This window comes from Lacerta agilis, chromosome 4 (genome assembly GCF_009819535.1).
Source record: "Lacerta agilis isolate rLacAgi1 chromosome 4, rLacAgi1.pri, whole genome shotgun sequence".
In the NCBI taxonomy this organism is placed as follows: domain Eukaryota; kingdom Metazoa; phylum Chordata; class Lepidosauria; order Squamata; family Lacertidae; genus Lacerta; species Lacerta agilis.
In genome coordinates, this window is record NC_046315.1 from 81342256 (window position 1) to 81369002 (window position 26747).

At 40.0% G+C, this 26747-nt stretch overlaps 1 protein-coding gene and 1 pseudogene across 1 annotated transcript; both read right to left on the reverse strand.

Moving 5' to 3' along the window:
* Nucleotides 1-418: 418 nt before the first annotated feature.
* TM9SF2 (transmembrane 9 superfamily member 2) lies at nt 419-26402 on the reverse strand. The gene is made up of 17 exons (XM_033147820.1): nt 26231-26402; nt 20378-20445; nt 19524-19617; nt 15696-15823; nt 15104-15233; nt 13909-14033; nt 13188-13302; nt 11679-11758; nt 11472-11580; nt 9899-10031; nt 8546-8665; nt 7879-7936; nt 7131-7290; nt 6588-6739; nt 5982-6093; nt 4263-4434; nt 419-808 (listed from the first exon to the last, which is right to left on the reverse strand). Exons 1-17 carry the CDS (start codon nt 26357-26359, stop codon nt 741-743), a joined length of 1953 nt encoding a protein of 650 aa, XP_033003711.1. The 5' UTR covers nt 26360-26402; the 3' UTR covers nt 419-740.
* Nucleotides 16711-17476, reverse strand: LOC117046072 (annotated as a pseudogene).
* Nucleotides 26403-26747: the final 345 nt, after the last annotated feature.

The window sequence follows — 26747 nt, forward strand, 5'->3', positions numbered from 1 at the left end:
CAAAAAAAAAAGTTAAATCAACCTAGAATTTAACAAATATAATCTACATATTTTTAAACATATCAATATATCTGTATATACAAAATTTCATGGATTTATTTATAATATGTGATGATCCACTGAAAATGTTGATATTACAATTATGAATGGACAGATTCCCAAGACTCAATTGTATTATTACAATTATGAATGGACAGATTCCCAAGACTCAAGAGGCACATGGTTCCAAAGGCCAACAACACTGGAACCTAATGAAGTCACAGAAAAAGTGAGGCGGATTTATGGCCATAACTCCAATATAAAAAAAAAAAATTGGGGAAAAATCAAAAGCAACACACAAGTCAACTTTCCAAGTCATGATAGAAAGAAGTTATTTCAAGGGGGGCGGAATAATTAACCCCACTCAACAAGCCTAGAAAACTGTATTTACACCCGTTATTTATTTAGAAGTATCATTAAAAATTCTGTAATGTACTCACTTCTAGCCAGTCATTTAGAATTTAGAAGTTCTACTATAAGCAACATTTACAAACGCATACAATATTTAACTTCAACCTTCAGTAAGAACACCCAAGTGAAAACAAATTGCAAAGTTATAATACAAATGTTTTGGGTGGGCAAAATGTATATTCAGTTATCATTCACAAGGTACAGAAGTCAGTACTTCAGATAAAGCTTAAATTCTTCTTCAGGAGCGTATCATTATATTAGGATGATGGCTCCGATATTTTACAGTTTCTTCAATCCACTTTTACAACGCTGTATATTTTGGTCACAAACCAGAAGCATGCGAAGAATCCAATTGTTCCTACAAAACAGAACATGAATTTTAAATTGGCAGAATAAACATCAATGGATCTATTACAGCAGGGGTCCTCAAACTATGGTACGTGGGCCAGATCCGGCCCACCAGGCTCCTGAATCCGGCCTGCGAGCAGGCGACGAGATCTTTGGGCGGGTGCTCCCATTGTCCCCATTCAGCGCCTCAAGCGGCGGCGGCTCTACCTCAAGTTCCTCCACACTCCTTTTCCCAAGTCTCCTAAAAGGGAAAAGGAGCACGGAGGAGCTTGAGGTAGAGCTGCTGCCGCTTGAGGTACTGAATGGGGACAATGGGAGCACCCGCCCCAAAACTTTGCCGTCCGCTCAGTCAGTCCCTGCGCACTGAGGTAAACCCGGCATGGCGTAGGAAGGTGGGTGGGTGGGTAGCTGTGCGCAGCCTGGGGGGGGCTCCCTGGGGGAGCGGTGCCAGCCTGGGGGGGGCGGGGTGACAAAATGGCGGGCAGCACAGGCTCCGTGCCATTAAGACATTAAAACAAGAAGCTTCCGTGCCTGAAAGAGAAGGTATTGTGTATTGCAAAATAGGGTTGTGTTGATGCAACACAGCTGTTCATGCAGGAAGCACAAGGGTGCAAATGAGCAAAGGAGCCATGTGGCCTGGAGAAAGTGTGGAAACCACATATACCAAGGATGAGTTTACATTTCTGTTAGATACTGTAACACAGGGGTCCTCAAACTTTTTAAACGGGGTCAGTTCACTGTCCCTCAGGCACTGTTGGGGACCGGACTATAGTTGCCCAGAGTTGTTGACCTTTTTTCAGGGAGGAAGCCCCAAAGTTATTGACCTTTTTTTTACAGAAGGTTGACCTTTTACGGAAGGTTGCCTCTTGGGACAGGACCAGATACCAGCACTTGGAGCACACGGTGCCCACAAAAAAAAACCCAGCGCTAAAAAAAACCAATACGTGACGCCGAAGCCCATGAAGGATCCCACCGCTCAGCGCCACCCACAAAAGAACCCGGCGCTAAAAACAACAACAAAAAAGACTTGTTGTGCATCAACACAACCCTATTTTGCAATACACAATACCTTCTCTTTCAGGCACAGAAGCTTCTTGTTTCAATGTCTTAATGGGTTTGGTAGCTGTAGAAGCTGGAGTGTCCTGACTTATTTTTAAAGGGAAGTCTGTACCAGTCAGATTTTTTTAAAAAAAATCTCCAGGTAACAACAGCCTAAATTGCCAGGAAATAGTTTGACCAGTTCTGAGTGAGAATATATTCCTCTTTATGTTTCCACACAGTGAGAAGGCACACTGTAAAGTGTCCTTCTATATGAATTAGTGGGACTCAGAATTAAGTCCCACTAAATTCAAGCAAGAACATTTCCAAGGTAATGTATGCAGGGTGGTACAATGCAGTCTGAGTGTATTTTGTTATTTTGGAAAATATATACATAGTTTTGATGCTGAAAAGCACAAACAACCAGACTATTTCTGGCTGATTTAGAATCCAGGGTAGCTGAAGGATATTGGAGAGTGGAACATTTGATAAGTCTGTTCATGGCTGGAAGATAACCATGTGCTCCAATAAACCAACAGAGAATACTGCTTTTACAGCCCTTTGAATATATAAGTTCCTGAGCAGTCGAAACCTGCTTGACAATGGCACATTGATTTTATGCACCTGATTATTCACCAAAAGTATGTACAAATGAATTTTTAAAAAAATGTTACTTGAAGTGTGTGTTTCATGTAACTGAGAATTAATGAGTGTGAAGTTAACTTTTTGTAACCTTAGATGACTGAAGATAGGTATTGTTCCTTTACATGTTGCAAAACTTTTCTATGTTTATGCGTCAGGTTCTAATTCAAAGTTATGTATGTGTGTGTGTTTGTAGTGAAGAATGAAGATTTAGCAATGGTTCATTCATGATGAAAAAATTCAGCAAGAACTGTGAATGATATCGTATTATTTTTTTCCGTAGTAGCTAAGCCACTGATGTTTAACTGACTCATTTACTCCGATACAGTATTGTGGGCCCAGCTGTAAGTCAGATTTGTCACATAGCTCCCAGTATTTTTCCTGCTGTGTCTGATCAATGACCCGGAATGCAGTGTGAGAAGCAAGTGCCCCAAGCATGTGCTACACCGTCATAGCAGCAGGGCACCGTCAGAACCCTTCTTGAGGCTGACCATTTTTAACAGATGAGTAAGCAGCAATATAATAGTTTTGATGCAACAATTATGAGTTTCTCTTTTTAGCTTTTATATCATCTTGACACAGGAAGCTAGATGCCTTGGGGGCTTGTGTGTGTAATTTTGATAACTTGCTAGAATGATCTCATCCAAGCTTAATGAAATTTACTATGTACGTATCCCTTAATACACAGCCTCTTTTTTCTTGTAAACAGCTACGTTTCAGGGGGGAGGGAGAAGAATCCCAATGCACAGTTATCAGCATATAAAACTGGAAAACATTACAAAACCTATTCCCGAATGCAACAGTAACCTGTGCAAAAAAATTGAAAAATGGTTCAAAATGCTAAAATGGAATCAAATTAACTTCTTATATTTTATAGCCATCAAGGTTTTGACGCCTTCTCTCTGAACCCTTACAAGTGGAGAAGGATGTCCTCCAAATAGTACAGCTCTCTCTATATAAAACTTCTAACAGTCCTTAATAGGTAAACAAATGGAAGCATGCAACAACACAGATAAAAAAGCGGAAGGGTTTGTATTTTGCATTTTAAATCAAATTCTGAAATGGCCCCTAACTGTGTTTATGAATTATACAGATGACTGCCAACATTCAGCAGCCAAAGCTGCAGGTAGAAAGCAGAGGAGTAGGGAAATGAACAGAAATATGTCCTGACTACAGTTAAACATCCCAGCTTTATGTCATGACATCTTGAGGTCCATAGGTAAAGGTAAAGGGACCCCGACCATCAGGTCCAGTTGTGTCCAACTCTGGGGTTGCGGTGCTCATCTCGCTCTATAGGCCAAGGGAGCCGGCGTTTGTCCGCAGACAGCTTCCGGGTCATGTGGCCAGCATGACAAAGCCGCTTCTGGTGAACCAGAGCAGCGCACGGAAACGGCGTTTACCTTCCCGCTGGAGTGGTCCCTATTTATCTACTTGCACTTTGACGTGCTTTCAAACTGCTAGGTGGGCAGGAGCTGGGACCAAGCAACGGGAGCTCACCCCGTGGCAGGGATTCGAACCGCCAACCTTCTGATCAGCAAGCCCTAGACTCTGTGGTTTAACCCACAGCGCCACCTGGGTCCTTTTGAGGTCCATAGTCCACATTAAAATAGATAGGCACACAAGTTTGTTTGTTTTTTAAACAAGCAACCATAGGAATGTCCGTCAAACATTAGTATGGAAAAAGTTTGCACATGGCTCTAGAACTCTTAAACTGTATTGTGTGAAGCACACCAGAAGCACTCTTAACATAAAGTCTCAGTACCAAAAAATATATTCATATTTACCTGTGAAAAGGAAGAAGATCAGTACCATTATCATAGTGTATCCAAAGTATAAAATGGTGCTTGCTGTACCCGTAATTTGAAGTTTGGAAAAGAAGTAGTGTACAGCGTATATTAGAAAATAAACAGCGGTAAAGCCACTGGTGAGAAATGAGCGCCACTGCCAGTGATAATCCTAGAACAAAAGAGAGAAATGGTTGGAAAAACCCCACTAAATACTTCTAGACCTTCTGGGCTACAATCAATCAACTTATGTGCATGAGAATATTTACAAATCAAAGCAACATAGACTATATATTTCATATCTAATAATGATGACCCTTTATAAGGTGTACTGGAACACTGCACTTTTAATAACTTTTCAAGATGAGCTACTGGCAATTGATTGCGTAGAAAGAGACCATTTGCGAATCATTAACTTACTCAAATAAAATACTATACGGATGCCCTTCTGAAGGGAGCAAACACATTCTAAGCTGACATTTGGAGCACCTGCATTTCGGAGCAGGTGCCACCAATGTTCTAAGACAGTGCACAGTGCCAGGCATGTAAAGGCGGGGGTAGAGGATTTCCACCCCCACCTCCCTGGCCAGGCCTTCCTATCTCTAACACAGCAGGTATATACTGCAGTCCAAGTACAGATTCACTTGAAATGTAAAATGGGATTAGCATTAAGAAAACCAATTGAAACCATGGAGCCTGTTTTTGGTAATATTCCACAACTAGGTTCTTTTGGTGATCAGCAGCAAGCTCCATTTACCGTATATGTCAATCACATCACAGAAAGTTTTAGTGTCAGAGAGCACAAGGCTGTCTTTAAAAAGAAAAAAGAAGAAGAGACACTTGACTCCAGCAGCTGATACGATTTTAAAGATAACCTGTTTGGAAATTGATGGAGCTCGTCACCTAATCGAGTTAAAACAATTCAAAATATTTGAAGGTACAAACATTTTATTTATTTAAAAAAATGCTTAGGTTGCCTCACAGGATGTCTTCTCTAAACAGCCAGCAAATGAAAATTGCCAGTGTCAGCAAGCAATAAATACAGATTAGAATGCACAGCCCACCTTAAAAGGGCCGTATATTTCACATTTCTCGGCCCCAGCAGGTTTTAGCAGTTATTACACAATCTATAATATTCGAGTCAATACACAAATCTGGAGTATACCCTATGTTGTCCCTAAAACATGAAGTAGAAATTAAGGAATCCTACAAATAAGGCTGAGCAAAAAATGGGGGTGGATGATATGATGATGATGATTCCTATACAGTCATACATTGGATCCCAAACACCTTGCAAGTCAAATGTTTTGGCTCCCGAATGCCGCAAACCCGGAAGTGAGTGTTTCGGTTTGCAAACGTTCTTTGGAACCCGAACGTCCTACGTGGCTGACCCAGCTTCTGATTGGCTGCAGGAGCTTCCTGCAGCCAATCAGAAGCCATGCCTTGGTTTCTGAACATTTTGGAAATCAAATGGACTTCACTTCCAGAACGATTTTTTTTTTGGGGGGGGGATTTTGGCCTCGCTACGGGCACCATAATACCAAAGTCTGCCCCTGGTCTCAATACAAACATAACCAGACAGAGGCACTTTCTGAAATCTCCATCATTGTGTAAAAGGAATAGTAACTTAGGAGCCAAGTCATTGATCGGATCCTTTTTGCTAATAATTTTAATCCCCCCAAGGCAGGACTCTTGCAAGAAAGAACTCTGTATGCTTACCTCTGCACACAAGTGGAAATAGCAAAGTAGAATAGTAGCCTCAGAACACGTGATAACCAGAATAATGAACACCAGAAACAAGAAGCCAAACATGTAATACATCTGATGAGACCTAGAAAAGAGAAGTTTATTTAAGCATAACAAAAGTAGTCTTGGTGAAGTTTACCTGGCCATTCTACCGTACAAGTAGCAAATATTGTTGAACTCCAGCATCTGAAGACTGCTCAACCAAATTGTATCCATTAGATTTTATGGCATAAAACTACTCCCATGTTTAATTCATCTCAAAGTTGCCATGGACTTTAGGGACATAGGCAAAGATTCCCCACCAACAAACTGTCTCACCTAAGACTGGTAAGACCATCTGTAGCATCAGGCAACTTTTGATTGGATGGTTTCAAAAGCCTATGGCCAGACAGCTACATACTTGCAAGGGTAACACAGGCATTATATGACATTAAAGCAGAACAATCAAAAGCTTTGATAATGGAAGAAAGTAGAGAGAAGTGCAGAAAAACAAATACAAGCTCTTTTTAAAAAAAACCAGCAAGTTGAAAAAGTACTTTAGAAGGCATCAAACATTTTTCAAGAAGCATACTGGCTTACCATATGCTATTAAGAATGAAGAAAAGTTGTATGAAGATGCATCCGAAGGGCAGAATGCCTCCCATGATGATACCAGGTAATGGCTGTGTGTAAAATGACTGTTCAGGAATCTGACGAGGAATCTGATTAGTACGAACTGGATGTTCTATGGCCTTCAAAAGATATAAACAAAGGTGGAGGAGAGAATTTCTAAATAATTTAAATTATACTAAACACCACAAACAGAAGGAAGTACCCACTCAAAAGAATTTACAATCCTGTGGCTTTCTAGTACAATAAAGGAAATCCAAACTACACCTAGAAGCTAAATGTCATTTAATGAGGTCTACCACATTCAGAATGGCTTTCTTTGCTTTGAATCCTGTTGTTTGACCATGCTTTATATATACACAACTCAATCACTGAAGTCAGGCAGGACCCCAATGTCCACAGCCTTCTAAAGGACTTGACCCACCATTTGTTTTCAGGCAGTTCGAAAGGTACGAGATATGTGTGCAGAGAAGGTGAGTAAAACATGTAAGATCAGAAAGACAAAGAACTTACATTCTTCTTGAAACCAAAGTAGGCCCCAATGAATGTCAGTGGTACAGATATGCAAAACCAGAGGGCTAGAACAGCAACCAAAGTACCAAATGGAATGGCTGCAGAGGAATGTTCTCCCCAGAGAATCAGATTCATGATGAAGAAATCGGCAAACACAATGCTAAAAGACAAACGAGATTTAACAATTAACTCACACTTGATTAATTTCAATGTTATTGAAATCATATCACTATATGTCTAGCTAAATGTTAAGCCCAGGTGACATGTAGAAAATATCAGGCAAAGAGGTCAAGCAAGCCTTTCTTCCTTAATCTAACAGGACTGAGCTCCAGCAGGAGTTGACGTTTCAGTTAAATAGCTCCAAATATATGTCTGTCTTAGCTCCACTTCAGGGGATGACTGCTTGCTGTGATTAAGCAGAAAGATTTGACATAGGCATTGTACAGTATATGACACCACAGATGCAGCGTAGTCTGAGAAGCAGCCCAAGGAGTAAAAGCAAGAATCAATGAAGAGCACCCCTGTCTTTTTAAAAAGTACTTCTGTCATGCTGACACTGCTTAATCAACTTTTTACATGTGGCAGAAGGAAACAAGGTTTATAAAAAACCAAAAAAGGCATGAACTGTTGTGCACAGCTCTGACATGCAACGATGTTGCTGTGTTTTACTTACGTTGCTGAAGACTCACCAGTTTTAGCCAAGCTTCTCATATACCTATTTTAACAGTAATCATAGGAATTAACTTACCCAGGGCAAAGGAAGGCTGTCAGCAGAACGTTTGTCTTCCATTTTTCACCCCCAAATGCTGTATGAAAAGAAACCAAAAACAGCACCAGTTAAATGACAGGTACTGTACAAACATAATTCCCTATTTATTAGAACAATTTAGACATGCACTTGAACTTAAAGTTCAGTTTTGTTATTTGTTTCTGCACCTTTATTAAAACAAAATTTAATTTTTTTTGACTGATTCAACATACTGTACTGCATAATACCAAAAGTGCACACTGATTGAGAAGCTAAGTAAAGCAGTTACTGGTTCAACTTTTGTTTTATCTCCCTTTCAAATACATATAGACCAAAGCTGGATCAAACTTCATATGTCAAACAAAATGCAATTTCAAAAGCCACTGACAGTCTGATTTCCATAACAATATGTCAGTTACCTATTCCCCTGCAAGTAGATCCAAGTAAGAACAATTGACGTTAGAGTTAATACAATAAAAGAATATCAAACTTGAAAATTTGCTAGCTTGAGAACAATCTAAACCTGCATGTAGTCTCTCTTCAGTCTTAAAACATTTTTCCATCTTGCCCAGAGGGCAAACAGCATCAGAGGGGAAATCACTGCTGTGATGATAATTTAGACTAATGAACTTAAGTGCTGTCACATTAAATGAACTTTTGTACTTACATTTGTAGAATCTGGCAGCAACGTAACCTGCTGGGGTTCCAAGCAGCACCCACAAGACCACAGCACAGGTCATTAATGCCCCCCGATTTGCAGGTGACAAAAAACCAAGGCAAGCAAAAACTGAAAAAGGAAATACACAATATTTAGAGGCCTCTTAAAGATGTGTGTGCTTCACATGTAGACTACCTTATTCACATCTGTTGTGCACAGTGCCTAGGAGTGGTGGCACAATAGTTTATTTCCCCCTTTTTTCCAGAGGTTTCGGATTTTTTACTCTGGGAAGTTCAATATATTTAGGATTTGTGCAGACGTAATGCTGCCTGGTCTCTTCATCTATCCATAGTTCAAGTAGCCTGAAGAATACTGCAAATCACCTACCTATGTGAACTTCCTGCTAGCTCCTACAACATCCATTTTCAGCTTTGGAACCAACTACGATAGCACTATCTGTATACAGTGGTGCCCCGCTAGACGAATGCTTCGCTAGACGAAAAACTCGCTAGACGAAGGCATTCGTCTAGCGGAAGGCTGCCCCACTAGACGAAAAAGTCTATGGGGCTGCCTCGCAAGACGAAAAATGTTCGTCTTTTTTTTTTTCGTTTTGCAGAGCGCGGCTGTCATTGCTGCTCCGCAAGACGAAAAACCCGCTAGACGAAAATTTTCGCAGAACGAATAATTTTCGTCTAGCGGGGCACCACTGTACTGACATTGTAAAAATGTTTTAGAGAGGGGGGATTATTGGGTTGTTTTTGTTTTTGTTTTTATTATGTGTTTGTGTTTTGATATTGTGACTTTATGCTGTGAGCTGCCTTAGACCTGCAGGTATATGGCAGCATTCTTATTTATTTATTTATTTATTTAAGCAGTACTAGTTACCAACCATAATTCTAATTATTTTATTTTTACATTTAGATTCCATGTTTCCTACAAAGAGCTTAAGGTGGTATACATGGTTTCCTCCACATTTTATTCTCATGACAATTCTGTGGTGTGTATTAGGTCGAAAGCATGTGACTTGATGGATGGTTGGCCAAAGAGCTTCATGGCTGAGTGGGCATTTGCATGAACCCTGGTCTTCGGGGTCCTGATCAGTTCACCACTCTAGCTCTCAGCATTAAAGCAGTTTGAGAGTCACCTATGTGTGTTTATGTATGTTTTGAAGACTTTGTGAACACCCAGCACCAAGGAACATGCCTCAAACCAGGAGGTGGGGGGGATAGCTACATGCAAGGGAAGGAGGAGGAAAGAACAAGCACATTGTGCGTTGTTGATCATCTAACCAAGGTTAGGCAGAAGAGCTTTTAGAATTAAGGGGCATTGCTTCACCCATGTATCCAATTATGTTATACTTACATAGAGTAACAAAAGTCATAATTAAAATCTGTGTTCCAGAGCCCAGAAACACTGAGAGTAGCATTCCTTTTCTTGGGGGCCTAAATATGTCACCATGAACCAGTTTCCAACCAAATTCTTCTTGAGCATCTTCCTGAAAATTAATAAACCAGTTGAGGGGTTTATGCACACAATTATATATATCTCTAACTTCATTCCTCCAAATACACAAACTCTGCGTATGGTTTATATAAAATACTGAAATATCACATGACACCAAACATTCAATCTTTAAAACTATGAAACCAACAAGTAACATACAGATGAGATCTCAGAACTTTGTCCTTTCAACCTTTGGGGAGATAGTAAAGTTGGACACTTAGTGTGAAGGTTCTTGTTGGGGGTGAGCTGAGCGTTTAGAAAGGAATGGGCAAGCCCTACTGCTGCCCATGAAGGCAAGGAAAATGTGAGAACTCTTTATATGCTGTCTTTGGTCTACGAGGTTCCTCCTCAGTTCTGTCCCTGGCCAAGCGGAAGGTAGGATGCCCTGAGTCATGCAATCATTTGTAGACAAAGTCACTCCCCAACAGGAAGAAATCCAGTGTGTGCTGGGATGACAACCTGAAAATCTCACTAGTCTTGGCAGGGTAATTCATGGGATACATCAGGCTTCCTCAACCTTGGCCCTCCAGATGTTTTGAGACAACAATTCCCATCATCCCTGACCACTGGTCCTGCTAGCTAGGGATCATGGGAGTTGTAGGCCAAAAACATCTGGAGGGCCAAGTTTGAGGAACCCTGGGATACATCATTCATCAAAAGAAGTAAGCAAAATCATGGTAATCACACAGCTCCATTGGTCTGTTTGGGGTAACCTTTGGGGGGATTGCATCTGTGCCCAGCATTACGTTATGGAAAATATATTAAGATGGATTTGTACGGACAAGGCTCCCAATTCAGATCCCCTGTGGGCTGCAGTTATTGCAACTGGTAAGGCCTATTATTAGTTAACTGTCTCAATGGTCATTCCTTCAGGTGTTCAAGATGCCTGTGATATCCAAGATTAATCATACACAGACTAGATCTAATGAAACCAATGGACTTGTTATTTATGCCCATTGAGTTCAATGGATCTACTCTTGAGTATGACTTAGATTAATAGCATCCCTATTAATATGTATTATTTTCACAGTAATTGAACAGACTGTGTTCCACCTTTCCTTTTGACAATATTATACGCTATGATGTCCTAACACAAAATTCTGTCAGTAACTATTGTTGCAAAAGGAGTATGTTTATATCAGTTAATACAGTTGAGAGATCAGCTGCTTTTTATTTGCTGTAAGCCACCATGAGTGGTGTATTTATACTTGAAGAACTTTAAAATGAATATACATAAAAGCTATTTGGGCATAATACAGATAAAGAGTTAGGTTGCCAATGTGCTTATCAGAACATGACTGAGGCAAAGACATTAACAACATTTCTAAACATAAATATTTAGAAGGTATCCCCAAAAAATGTTGTATTAGCACCTGAAAAATTTAAAACAACTTATACTTACAGTATAAGTTTTAAAAAAACTTATACTTACAGTAGAATCCATCTGATTATATCTTGCAATGTCTTTATGCAAAGTCCTTAGCATGATCATAGCAACCATCCCAGACAGGAAAAGGACAATCACAAGAGAATTCATAATGCTGAAAGGAAACATGATGGCCAGTTGTGAAACCATTATATTTTTTACCAAAAAAAGTGCTCCAATATGTTGAATTACAAAATGAAAAATTTCGCTTACCTAAACCACTGTATATGTGTGTGAGGCATGGATTCTAAAATGTAATCCCACCTGGAGGCCCACCTGATTTCATCATTTTTCTGAAGAGAAAATGGTTAATAATTAGATGTCATACAACTGAAATAAAATTATAACAGACTTGCCAAGTTTTTATACTGGGAATGGCAACATATAATGAACAACTTATTTTCTTCTGATCTTAGTTACATAGATACTAATGAGAATTTTATCACTATTTTCAGTGGAACCGAGAAATCACCAGGATTCCTGGCAACCCACATCATTATGATTTTCATCATAATATTAAATATTTATATAATACTTTCAGGTCCTCTAAGATGCTCACAATATGCTCATTATCTTGTTATAATCCTTACAGCAGGCCTTGTAAGTTAAATCAGTATTACAACCCACCACAATGCTGAGGAAGGACAACTAAGGCTATGAGTGCCTTACCAAAAAGTTTATCTAGTGAGTTCATGACAGACACAATATTTGAATTGGGGATTTCTAACTCACCATGCTACACCCCTCTCACGTTCAACATCATATATCAAGAATGTCAGCTAAAATATATTCTTTTTGAGCAATGAATTGCTTCACTAAAATAGTATCAGACATGATAATGAACAAATAAAAGGTGGCAAGCAGCTACCATTGCCTCTATACTTCTTGAAGGCTATATTCTGCATAGAGACTTCTCACTGAAGCTGCAATCCTCTACATAGAATTGTAGAGATGAAAGGGACCCTAAGGATCATCTAGTCCAACCCCCTGCAATGCAGGAATATGCAGCTGTCCCATACAGGATTCAAACCTGCAACCTTGGCATTATCATCTGAGCTATGTGCTTGCCTAGAAGTAAGTTTCACTGATGACAGTGGAACTCATTCTTGAGTAAACATGCATAGCATTGAACTATAAGACTGGTACACAAATACCATTTTAGTGTAGATCCAATATAGAGCAACCAGGGGTCTGCTCACCCAGAGGGACTTCTTCCTCTCCTACCACTATGGCTCCCTGGCACACTTACAAAATCTGCTCCAGAAGGCAAGCAGATTTCTGTCGCTTTGGCAAGTGGCCATCATTGGCTGTCTTCCTTTATTAGTATTCCAAAGAATTTTAACTGAGTAACATCTATGAAATTTTCTACAAAAGTTATTTCCCTAGTTAGCCTAGAATAATGCAATAAAAAGTTTAGATGAATAGCCTTTCTTAAGGCATTTATTAGGATTTCATTGATATTTCATAATGCCACTTTTTAAAATTCACCTAAGATAGCTCAGTCAGTAGAGCATAAGACTCTTAATCTCAGCCCCACGTTGGGAAAAGATTCTTGCATGGCATGGAGTTGGACAGGATGACCCTCATGGTCCCTTCCAACTCTGCTATGAATTTCTGGTACAAGAATCACCAACAGAGTGTTACTTTAAAACCTCAGAAAGTACTTTCCAAATCACGCCTTCTCCAGGAAAAGAAATGGGGAAAGCCGACAAGCATACCAACCTCAAAAGTAACTGAATATGTGTAGGGAATTTTGACATTTCCAGAAGCAAGCTTGTTACTTAAATCCATAGGAGGTCCCGTGCAGTCTGGGCTGTCAGGATTAGTGTGCTTGTAACTGTTTAAAAAACCAAAGACAATAGATTTGAGTGCAAAATGCAGTTGTTCTGGCAACAGATTTTAAATAACAAAACTAGGAGGAGGGTATTTGGTGGCCTGAAAGAGACTAGCCCTCCTGCTTTAAATCATAGATTAAATGGTTTGGCTTTTCCCCCTAACAACCATGTGGGCAAGGCAAGGTCTGTTCTTGACTTAACATTTTTTTAAGGAGAGAAACAAACCTCAAGTGCTGGTTTGCACATAATGGCATGGTATGTCTTCTACCAGGAACAAGCAGGGGAGGAGTGACTCGTGAACTTTGGGGCAGCAAAACCATGATTAAATTGTAACTATGGTGCAGTTTGTGTTATGTGTGAACTGGGCCTATAGAAATGGGATCACAATGGCAGCAATGTATACTAACTAGTATCGTATATACTTGTCCATTATTATTTTTCCTATTAAGAATGAAAAATCTTAGGTGTTCCCTCCCTCCCACTCCTATACTTTCCACTCAACGTGAAGTCCACTGTGAGGAGCATGTTAAATTCCCTTATATCTTTCAAACCAAGTTATAACATTGCCAAGATGCCACGCAGATCTAGTAATAAAACTAAATGCTCACCTTTTTGGTTCAAGTTTAGCAGCTACTAGTCTTGCGCTGGGAGCTTCATTTTCTACAACGTGGTAGACTATTTTGATGTCCACATGATTGAATATGTAGAAGGTGTCGTGTTCATGGAACTCAGACTACAGAAAAAAATATGTAGAAAAAACTTAATCAAATAGGTGGATGGAGCAGTGCACAACTGGCTATAAAATAACTTCCCTCCCCTTCATCATCATCATTGTTATTATTAAAATTTATATGCCGCTTGTTTCAACAAACCACAGATAAGATTAACCACATTTTATTTTGGTTTGAAAATCACAAGCTGCAGCACTTCATTTAAAATGGAAGTAAAAGCTTCCAAACTCCTTTTATAGTTCCACAGAACAATAGTTCCACAGAAGGAGGAACACATCAGTCCACTGTTTGCTTCCTGCATTCTCATACCAAACATAAAAATGAGGTAACTGTGAAAAGCCATTTCATAAGATTCCATTTTTACACAATCCGAGCTTTAAAAAATTATCCCAATTCTCAGGTTTAAGAAATTAAGTCTAAAACCTTGCAGTACAAGAAACAGCATTACAATTAACCATTAATGCTAATTTATGAACTAAGCTTACTTTTGTATACAGAATCATGGATGCTGGGAATATCCCAACAGCCAAACTTTTATGAACAACAATATAACATTTTATGGGAGCTGAAATCCAACTCCAAAGAAATATATTCTGTCTTTCAGAAACAAATTCTCCTCCATGCAGAGACTGCAAATTAGTTTGAAAATTCAAACTGGTTCACCAGAATCACTAACGGATAACATTACCTGTCATCCAATTTTTCTTTCATGCAACAATTCATTTCTATGTTCTTTTTATGCTGTTCCAACACCAACTGCTTTAATAAAAGGGGAAGGCATAAGGTGTGGAAATTAATGGTTTCATGGAGCAGACTTAGCATATGGGAGGAAGATGTCAGGCTGAGAAGCACAATATTAAGCAGATTAGCTGCCTATTGGTAATAGAAATAGCCTTTGTCCATCTACTCCTCCTTCCTTCTACTCTGCCATGATGACTCAGTCATTGCAATGGTGTCAAAGCAGGCTCCTAAAAATAGCATACTTACACTCATAACAACAAAAATTTAGGGGGGGGGGAATCAAGCAGCATGGTAATTTTGCATTCATTATTTAAAATGTATTCATACATACATTGATAACACAGGCATCTTTGGGATGTCCATCTTCTGTTAAGTAACAACCAATGGGAAATCCAGGATTGCAGAACCTTTGGTTATCTTCCACATCATAACACCAAGTTACTGGCATATTATCCACAATCCTACAAAATGAATAGTAATACAGTATTTTCAGATGAAGCCTGTATCATTAAAGATGTACCACAGCTATAAATTTTGAGAAGAACTTTATCTGTCAAGGTAAAATATAGATTCGCTAACAATGTTAGTAATAGTAATGTTTAGGTGATATCTAATGGATACTGCTTGGGGAACAGATTCTCTGTTTCTCCTGCTTGCCTCCCCAAATATGCTCCAGACGATTCACAACATCACCATTTGCCTCTATAGTTTTTAATGCACAAAAGGGTATGGAATTGCTGTTCCAGCAGATCCATACTTTTATTTTTTAAACAGAAATAAGAAATTAGAACTATGTTGTATTAAATGGAAGAAAACATTACATTTCTTTCCACGAATGTCCCGCATTTCTCATCATAAGCTACCACAATGCTATATTTTCTACTAAAAGTAAGCAATTAGTTAAAAGTTAAACATGAACCTACCAATGATGCTGATAGTTCAGTAGCATACTCTTTTTCAGAAAATCCAGTTTTTGCTTGTGATCTGGGTTTTTCAAATCATATTCTTTTGTACAAACATGCTTGCACGTCTCTTTTTTGTTAAAGGTAAACTAAAAAAATGAGAAAGAATTTAGAAACAAGTCTCCTTTTTACACATTGTTCACTCAAATTACTTAAAGATTTAATGCAAAAGTTCCCAAGACAACAACAGCAGAACATCAACATGCACACATGCACAGGTTCTCAAATTATTACATACAATAATTCAGTTAACTTACGTGATTTTACCACGTGCCTAATAGCATCTTTTTTTATCTGCAACAGCAAACTCAAACTCTCAATCTAATTTTTATTTTGTTAAGAAGTCCAACTATACCGGAACTGAAAACTATTTCAAACTATTCTCTTTTACCTTAAATCAAAGGGGGGGAAATTCACTCTGATTTTTTTAAATAAAAAAATCTAGCCTGTACTCCAGTTCAATATAGTTTTGCCATGTGCTATTTACCTGCTGATTCAGCTTTAACATGCTGTGTACACAACTGGTAGACCTAATTCTTTTAAAGAGGCTAATATGTTTTCATAATGTGCAGTGCAATGTTAAGTTAGGCAATGCCATGCCATACACATGGCAGTATCAGACAAGCAACAGTTTTATTAATGCACTACTTCTGGAATAGTTTTATAACAATTCTTGACAGAAGTCCTTCATTAATATTTCCAATGGCAATGAAGTACTAAAAATGACTAAAAAGGACTATTTTTATAATTAACAAAATGCTTTAAAGTCATGTCTCATGTGATGCAGTTCAAAAGAGCTCTGATTTTTCACCTAGAAATGTCACCCTGAGGGAAAAAAATATTCAGTTTCATTTCATGAGTTGTATAAAACTGTTTTAGAAAATGAGCATTATATGCAAATGTACTGAAAACAAACAGCTGTATATAACATTCCAAGAAATGTATCAAGCTCCAAAGAAAATATGATTTATAAACATCTGAATCATGATATCTAATCACCATCAGAATCTGAATCATATTTCTTTTCTCTGATTATTTTCTTATCCAACTTTGTGAAGGTGGTTCCAAACTTCTTTTGGCTCTGGAAAGGGGGGTCCATCAAGTTGCCACTGTAGTTGATTTTATCTGCACAACCTAATCACCATTCTAAGGTTGCTGTGGTGAAGTCATCTGTATTACCAAGATCAGTAAAACCAACCATGTAATTCTGTGTTTTGCCATCTTTTACAAGTGCTAGTGTGGGAATTACTTTGATGCGAAGTCTCTCACACAGGAACGGAGCTTTTTCAGCATTTAATTTGATAAACCTGGTCTCAATGTGCTTTTTTGCCAGTACTGTTAGATGCTTATCTAATATCAGGCACATGAAACTTGTATCTTTGTAAAAATGGCAGACGACTTTATTGCTCCTTTTCAATTGTTCAAAAAAATCTCTCTCACTGGGGATTTCCACATATTCCCCATGCTCGTTTGAAAGCCATTCCTATTTCTGTTGCTGGGCTTTCTTCAAGCCTTCAAGTCTTCTTTGCTTTAGGATTTCTAATTCATCATCATCCACATTGTCTAGTTTATTAATCTCAGCATCAAGTTGTTCTTCTACAATCTTTGTTGTCTGAAGCAACTGAGCCTCCAGAACTTTTGAAAACATTTCAGATGACATTTTCCTCCTAAATAAGTGGCACACACATTAAACTGCAGAAGCCTGAGGCAAATTAGTGCCCAAAAAACACCCTCCCAGGCCTCTCCACAGACTGTGCTACCGGCCAGCTGCTTACGCCTGCATCAACAAAGGAAGTTTTGATCCAAGTCATTTAACAACCTGAACTGAAAAAAATATTTCAGGTGGCTAATTCAGAAGGTTGATGATCTCTGGCGGGCTAGGGACAAAGGTGAAAGTTGTTTCCTAGTTCTGCTGGATCTCTGAGTGGCCTATGATAAACATCAACCATGACATCCTTCTGGACCGTCTAGAGCAGGGGTCCCCAAACTAAGGCCCGGGGGCCGGATGCGGCCCAATCGCCTTCTAAATGCGGCCCGAGGATGGTCTGGGAATCAGCGTGTTTTTACATGAGTAGAATGTGTGCTTTTATTTAAAATGCATCTCTGGGTTATTTGTGGGGCATAGGAATTCGTTCATTTTTTTTTCTTTTCAAAATATAGTCCAGCCCCCCACAAGGTCTGAGGGACAGTGGACTGGCCCCCTGCTAAAAGTCTGCTGACCCCTGGTCTAGAGGAGCTGGGAGCACTGTTATAAAGTGGTTCCGCTCCTTCCTCCTGGGTCATGTTCAGAAAGTGGTGGTGGGGGATGAGTGTTCAGACCCCTGGGCTCTCACTTGTGGGGTGCCTCAGGGTTCTGTCCTCTCCCCCATGCTTTTTAACATCCATATGAAGCTGCTGGGAGAGATCATCAGGAGGTTTGGGCTGAGTATTCATCAGTATGCAGATGACACCCAGCTCTACCTCTCTTTTAAATCAGAACTGGTAAAGGTCCTGTGTGTGTGTCTGGAAGCAGTTGGAGGATGGATGGTGGCTAACAGATTGAATCCTGACAAGACAGAAGTGCAGTTTTGGGGGGACAGGGGGTGGGCGGGGTGGGGGACTCCCTGGTCCTGAATGGGACAACTGTGCCCCTGAAGAAGCAGGTGCACAGCCTGGGAGTCATTTTGGACTCACAGTTATCCATGGAGGCACAGGTCAATTCTGTGTCCAGGGCGGCTGTCTACCAGCTCCATCTGGTATGCAGGCTGAGACCCTACCTACCCACAGACTATCTCGCCAGAGTGGTGCATGCTCTAGTTATCTCCCGCTTGGACTACTGCAATGCGCTCTATGTGGGGCTACCTTTGAAGGTGACCCGGAAACTACAACTAATCCAGAATGCAGCAGCTAGACTGGTGAGTGGGAGTGGCCGCCAAGACCACATAACATCGGTCCTGAAAGACCTACATTGGCTCCCAATAAGTTTCCGAGCACAATTCAAAGTGTTGGTGTTGACCTTTAAAGCCCTAAACAGCCTCGCCCTGTATACCTGAAGGAGCATCTCCACCCCCATCGTTCTGCCCGGACACTGAGGTCCAGCAACGAGGGCCTTCTGGCAGTTCCCTCACTGTGAAAAGTAAGGTTACAGGGAACCAGGCAGAGGGCCTTCTCAGTAGTGGTGCCTGCCCTGTGGAATGCCCTCCCATCAGATGTCAAAGAAATAAACAACTGACTTTTAAAAGACATCTGAAGGCAGCCCTGTTTAGGGAAGGTTTTAATGTCTGAGGTTTTATCGTGTTTTTAGTGTTCTGTTGGGAGCCGCCCAGAGTGGCTGGGGAAACCCAACCAGATGGGCAGGGTATTATTATTATTATTATTATTATTAATAAGTCAAGCAGTGTGGGGCTGGTGCTGCTGTCAGAGATGAAGCAGGCTGTCTCCTTGCTGCCAGGCAAACTGTCCAGTAGGCAGCTCAGCAGCAATGGGCATGTGCAGCAGGACTCCAAATACCCACAATGTAATGCTGATGTTGCAGGAAGTGCAGTGTAGGAAAATGTAAATGATCTAATTTACCCACTTAGGGCTGGGACCCCTGTGAAGAAAAGGTAAAGCAAGGGGACCAACACCAGTGAGTCCTCTCCTGATCCTAATATTTCCTCAAGAATGTCATGTGCTAGGGCAGGCTTAACCAAAAGCCTAATAAAGTTTTTAAAACCTTCAGTCCATTTGTACAAATCAAAACATGCCAACAACTGGGATTCGCTGCTTAGATTCTGCAAATTCTTTGATTTTTAAAAGCAATTAAAATACCTTATATGGTGAGGGCTCAATCCGCTCTCCAAACAACACCTGACCAAGATTTTCAGATGGACGTTTGCCTTCAGATGCTTCGCAAAAATCAAACCTAAAATCAGATTGAGCAAAACTTGAACTCTGTCTTATATTCTATATCTAAAATGCATACCTACATATAATTCAGGACAATTTAATGAATTTCACAAGAAACTTTTGAATCTTATAAGTTGCCTTATTTGAACACACCTCCCTGTTGACAATTATGTTCACTAAGTTGACTTTCAACCAAGTGTGCTTCTGTCTGCATCACTGAGCAATATATTTGAGATAATGCTCCACACAAATTATTTGCTTCTTACAACTCCCTTCATTCCTGATCATTGGCCGTGCTTTCTGCAACAGATGAGAGTTGGAGTTCAATAGTACTGGTCGATATTAAGCACCCCCAAAGTAACATCTAATTAAGTTACTTGTGCATGCCATTTAAAGATGATTAACTAAAAACTTTCATTCTTTACAGGGGTCCAAAAATGTTAGATTGGCTTAGTAGTGCAAATTGCAAAATTTGCGATTCTACGTTTTGAAACTTCTATAGCCAGCAAAAACCATTAGTTCAAAATTCTTCCCAAGTTGTTTTGTTTAAAATATATAATATCTAAAACAGAGCAAGGGAATCCTATCCTCTTGGCAAATATCAGGAGCAGGATTTAGCAAGCTAAACCTTGGTACAAAGCAACTAAACCAAAGACCAAGTACCACTGACACTGCAGCTTGGACAATCATAACCTTGTCTATGAAATCTATCCTATCCTTTTTTCAGCAAAGTTTTTATACATTACAAATCAAAGAATAATATTTCATATACTTACGCAGTATATTCATATGGAAGGACTGATTCCACAGAGTCTAGTCTATTCACAAATAGCTCTATCACAGGCTGCAAAAACACAAGATATTATTTATATATTTAACAACATGTATACACGTCATTGTAATAAAACCTTAAATTCTTTTTAAAATTCTTTTTGTAAACCGCTTATCAGTAAATAACAGGTAAGAACAAGTGTTTAAAACTTTCAGAATGTCAGTACTGTAGTGTTACACTGAATTAAGATATATACATAATGTATTAGTCATCAAAGCTATACACACTGCAATTACAGAGTATTTTGACCATTATTCTAAATGTATATGCTCTGCCCTTCCTTACAAAAGTTGAATTACATTATGCAATTAGCATTATGTAATCAAGCTTGCCTGTGTGACTTCTACAAGTAGCTATAAAGAATAGTTGTTTTGATTTAAAACCACTGTATATCAGCTCTCTGCATAGTTGCCATCTGCATAGTTGCTTGATCAAACAATAAAATGAAAAGTAGTAAAATAGAACTGAGATAGGACAGATTTAATAAACATTAGACAGAAGAATACATGCAACTAAACTACTTAGACTAAAGTGACAGAAAGGCAATGAGGGAAACAGAGTATTTATGAATTTTTTAATTAAAAGAAAAGAGTCTGTAATACAAATACACTGTATGAAAACTATATCGGAAATGGAAATGGCAAATAGTGCAAAACAGTCTTCCCAATAGAAAAAATGATATAAGTTACACTTACAACCCTGACTTGGGGCCAGGAGGAGCAGAGGCTGATCAACCACCATACCCCAAGTCCTGATGGCACATGCCAGGGCAACAGGTGGTGGTAGGGGGCAGGTCTTCCTTCCACTTTGCTATACCAGCTCTAGGCTAAAGCTTCCATTAAAAACTTGCCATTTCAAAAGGTGAAAGGATCCCAATAGCAATTATATTAGGAAAGTGTGGCAATTTAAAGTTTTATGCTTTGTTTACTGAATACAAGGAAACTAAACATGCCAAATTAGCTGACTCTCTAGGACACCAACTTTTCAAAACAAATTGCCCTGATTTGTGTAGAAAAGTTTTCCCATTCAATTTTTTTTGGGAAACCCACATCCTGGACCTCCACAAAACTTAGAAAAATAGCATGAAGACAACACCTCTCTCCACCAAACTGCATCCAGTGTTGTGTTTTCCCGGAGGAAATGAATTAGAATTTTTTCCAGGTTTGAAACAGATTATTTTTAGAGGATACTCTCTTTTGGATTACTACATTGTTTTATCTCATTTGGCAGAGGAATATTTTAAGACACCCAGGGCTGAACTTTATACAGCTTTTGTTGACTTAGTCCAACATGATCATTTATGGAAAAAACTGGAGGAGTCTTCAGCAGACAAAAGTCTATTATTTTTGATTAGGTGTTTTACTGGGAGACATCCCCACAAGCCAGCTATAGTACAAGAGGTCAGCTCTCAATAATATTGTTGCATCAAGGGAGGAGAGTCAGATATGTACTTTGGCTCCCTTTCTGCTTGATCTGTCCTTGTATGATTCAAGTTCAATTCACTTGAGATGCATGCCCTCAAATTGGAAAGCACCTCCATTAGTATATTACTGTAAGCAGATGGTGCTGTATTGCTATCTTTAACAAAAAGTTTTAGAAGGCCTTTAAAGATGCAAAACAAAATAAAATAAAAAATTCTTTCCAGTAGGACCTTAGAGACCAACTAAGTTTGTCCTTGGTATGAGCTTTCGTGTGCATGCACACTTATTCAGATACCAGTGAAAAGAAGGTTGTGATAGAACTAAGATCTTGCTGTTGTTGGTTTTCCAGAAGGGGATTCATTTCTAAGTGGTATATGGATTACTATTTGTTGGAGTAATTGAGAGCCTTTTGGTACTTGGTATTCTTTTTTTTTTTCATTGATATGGAAGACCCACATAAAGCAGGGTATAGCAATGGAATCTCCTACCTCTCAGGCTTTCGTTCTAAGGGTGGACAGTTCTAAAGGTGGGCAGTTGGTTATTCTAAAGGTGGACAGTTTGTTCCAGCCATCTTCCAGGTCTATAACTGAGCTTTCCAAATTTTTCATGTTGGTGACAAACTTTTTAGACATGCATCATTTCATGACACAGTAATTCAGTTTTACAAGCAAACTAGAGGTTAAACTAACCCCTTTCCAGCCCTGGGAGGAGCGCAGGGAGTGTTTGCACGACACACCTACACACTGCAGTTGACACGCTAACGTGGAAAGCTGAGACCTGCGGGTATAGGGCAGTATATTAATTAATTAATTAATTAAGCAAGCAAGCAAGCAAGCAGGCTCTGGTCTATAGGGTCAAGATTGAAGCCCAACAATGGTTTGGAGTTATTTTTTGGGCAGGGAACATTGATGGCACTCTAGAGAGAAGGTACAAGAGATTTTTTTGAAAATAAATTTTTGAACTCCTAAATATGTAAGGAGAGCATACTGAGGCGGGTTTTAGGTTCCTCCAAGCAGTTGCATGGAACACTGTTTGCAATTATTGGCTTCATGTCCATTTTAGGAAATTAACACAGCTCATTGGTTTGATAGTCACAGATTCTTTCATGAGCTTCTGGGGTGGAATCTGCATAAAATACATCTTTTGTGATTTTTTTGCGGATATCCCCACTACTTTTCATTAGGAAGCTAAAGTATGTATAGAATTAAGGAGCTGAAGGCCTTTTCTGTCAAACTTGTTCCCCAATATACAGTATTTGGGTTTGGATAACTGGAAATGTACAAGTATTTTCAGCTCTCTTAACCTTTCTAAAGCTCAAAGAGCTTTTATGCTGGTGCGCTGCAATTATCTGCCAGGAACATTAATGGAAAGTAGATTTAACTGAACTTGATTAGAAGAAAGAGTACACCATTGCAATGAGGGTTGTCAGAAATTTGTCATGTTCTGTTTCACTGCAAACATTACAGAGCTAGGAAGCATCTGATCCTCCCATATTTAAAGCATTAATCTGGTACTGATGTCAGAACTCCATATGAAGGAAAAAGGTGAGGGGCTCAGATGATCTCGGAGTGAGTTTGAAATGGATGTAAAGCACTTTATCTTTTTCAATTATAATACATTATGTAAATATCCATGATTTTTGGGGTCTGGTACTCCAGTTGTATTTTACAATGGTATATGACTTTATGAATAAACCTGATCTGCAACAAAACTAATATTTATTTAGTTGTCCTGTTGTTATTATTCTTATTTCATAATTTACTTATGAAATAGAACATTTTCTGTGAAAAATAAAGCAGTAGAACATCCCCCATATGTTTTATACTTGTAAATAACTTGTAAATATACTGCAATAAAGCAGTATATAACAACAACAACAACAACAATAGTACATTTAAGTGCACTTGCAACATTCATTCACTTTACTACTCTTATGTCTCTTTCCCCACACCTTCTGCTGTTTTATACTTATTAGTAGTAGTAGTAGTAGTAGTAATATTATTATTATTTATTGAATTTATACACTTTATACTCTTTGCTAACTCTGCCCAATATGCAGCAAAGATTTCAGGAATCTTAACTTGATTTCCAAACACAAAGTGATCCACTGGAAAGAAAAGACATACAAATGCAAAGAATGTGGTATGGCCAATAGACCAGGTTGAAAAGGCATCATCAGACACATGGATAACATCTTTTCTCCTGAGAACAATGTGGTAGCACCTTTACATGCCTAGGTTTACTGCAGTGCTTTCAATGTATCAATACTGGAGAGAAACCCTATTCTTGCCCTTACTGTAGTCTGCCCTTCACAGAATCAGGAACTTCAAGGAGGCATGAATGGATTAATCAAGTTGTCCAAACATAGTATTCATCACATTGAGATTATTGTTGTTTCAACTTTCTACAAACATTAAAAACTTCCACATAACACTCCATATGCACAGACACGGAGTGCTCTGCTTTAGGTTACAGGTAGCAGTATTTTTTTCTCCTTGCCGAAGAAGCAGCCCCTTGCTGTGGCTTAACTCTTCCAAGCTCTATGTACACTGAAGGTGTTGCATGTACCGGTAATTATAAATAGGCTATCACCAAATTAAACCACCAGTTTAAACATACAGTATAATTTCTAATCTAAATTCTGTGAAGCTGCATGAAATTTAAGGGCAGCTTAAACTGCAAGGACCATAATACCATGAACTTATTTATCATCACCACCATCTTACTTAAAGCATGTTTACCCCTCTTTAGCCAAAAGAATTCCAAGAGGCGCTTACAAAAACCAGTATAATACTGAGGAGCAGGTACTACATAAGAGACATGTCACGTAAGGAAAGAGGGAAGGGTAAGGAAGAGGGAAAATGCAAGCTCATGTTTCAGTTCCAAAGTTACGATTCTTAAACACATGAGTGCAGCACAAGTGGTAATCATACTCCATTGCCAAATATTATTATTTCAACTTCAGGCATGTCCGTCATCAATTTATGACTCCAGAGAAGGAGAAGGTAGGATAGCGGTACTTCAGGATGGATAGAAGAGGAGCTAATCTTGGAGATATGCAATCTCTTTAGGCAACTCATTAATAAAATAAAATATTCCTCTAAAAGACCCCAGAGTCACTAGAACATAATAAGTTACCTAACACAGGCCTATCCAGTCATGTAGGCCTACACAACTATTCAATGAAACATGGCTTCCTTACGAAGCAGCATTAACAGTAAAAAAGAAAGGAAGAAAAGGAGGGTCTGAAGGAATCCCAGAGAGAAGCATAAGACAAGTTAGGCCGCTGCATTTTACACACAAACACACACACAGAGAGAGAGAGAGAGAGGGAGGGAGGGAGGTTGGATGGCCACATATCCTGTATGATCTAGTTGAAATTCCTGTATAGCAGGAAGTTGAACTAGAAGACCTTTGGGGTCCATTCCAACTCTACAATTCCCCAGAGGTACCTGCAGATCATTCTTGACCTTGAGAGTGGGATGGCTCCTCCCATCTGATGGGGCAGGCAAGGTTCTTGAAGATCCTCATTGTGGGAGAGGCCATCCTGCTCTCCCTGGACAGCCCCAGACAGTTGGGGTTTCTGCTTTGTCAGCTACATAGAGCTCAGCTTTAGATCCTTATTTTAGTTTCCTTTATACTCCTCCAACTTCAACTTCCGAGCGCCCATCATAGGAGTTGCTGCATCCTAACATAAAGGACTAAGGCAATGGGCAAGCCACAGTGGGTCACTAAGCCTGACCAGCTTGTTGGCTATCACCTTACACATGCCTGGACGCAGACCCCTACAAGTGTACCTATTTTTCAGGGACAGCCCTGGATTTACTGTCCTGGTTTCTTATTTTATCCTGGAACGTCACACTTTTCCTTAGGACATCCGTATTTTCCTGGGAGAAATGTTGGGAGGGTATGGAAGGATGTCCCTATTTTCCTGGGAGAAATGTTGGGAGGGTATGGAATAGGATGTCCCTATTTTCCAGGGATAAATGTTAGAGGATATGGAATAGGATGCCCCTATTGTCCTGGTTGAAATGTTGGAGGGTATGTGGGCACTAACAAAAGCAGAGATTAAAAGTTCAGGGCATTCTGGAAGACTTCCTGCCAGCCAATCCACTCCTCCATCCCAAACGCAAGAAAGCCTAAGGAGGCAGGAAAGACTTTCCATCTGAAGGGTGGTGGGGGTTACCTGTCACCGCACAACTGATTAGTATGTATGTATTGGGGGGGGGGGGCTATTTATGACATGACATCACACACACACACACACCCCACTAACCGACATTACTCATATTCTGACACACACCCCTCTGGCATTTGAGGGCGGCCAGGCCTCGCTGTCCGGACTCAACCGCCCTTCCCAACCCGCCCCTACGGACCTTGCAGTCGTATTTGTCCGGTTCGTCGCAGAAGTTGACGGGCGCCAGGCCGGGCAGGTAGAAGGCCGGGCCGGAGGGCGCATTAGCCACCAGGAGAGCGACGGCCAACAGCAGCTGCGCGACAGCCATGGCGAAGGGAAGGCGGGTGGGGTGTAGGAGGGTGGTTGGGGTGGGGGTGAAGGAGACAGAGAGAACGGATATGGGGGGCGGGTTTTTTTTTAGGAAAGAAGGTACCCTCCCCCGCGCCCAAGCACGAAACCCAGCCGAGCCTCCTCAGCCGCTACTTCCGGCTTCCTCAGACACGTCAGCTCGCGCACACGGAACTGCGAGGCACGAGGTGCGTGCGTGCGTGCGCGCGAGCGAGCGAGCGGCCGAATCGCTTCCGCCCTCTTTCTCGCCCTTCTGCCCCGGTTGCCATAGAAACGGCTGGATAAGGCTGCTGCCCACAGGGCAGGCTTTTTCGGCCTAGCGCGGCCTGAGGTCGCCGCCTCGTCCTTTTGGAAATACATCATTCAGA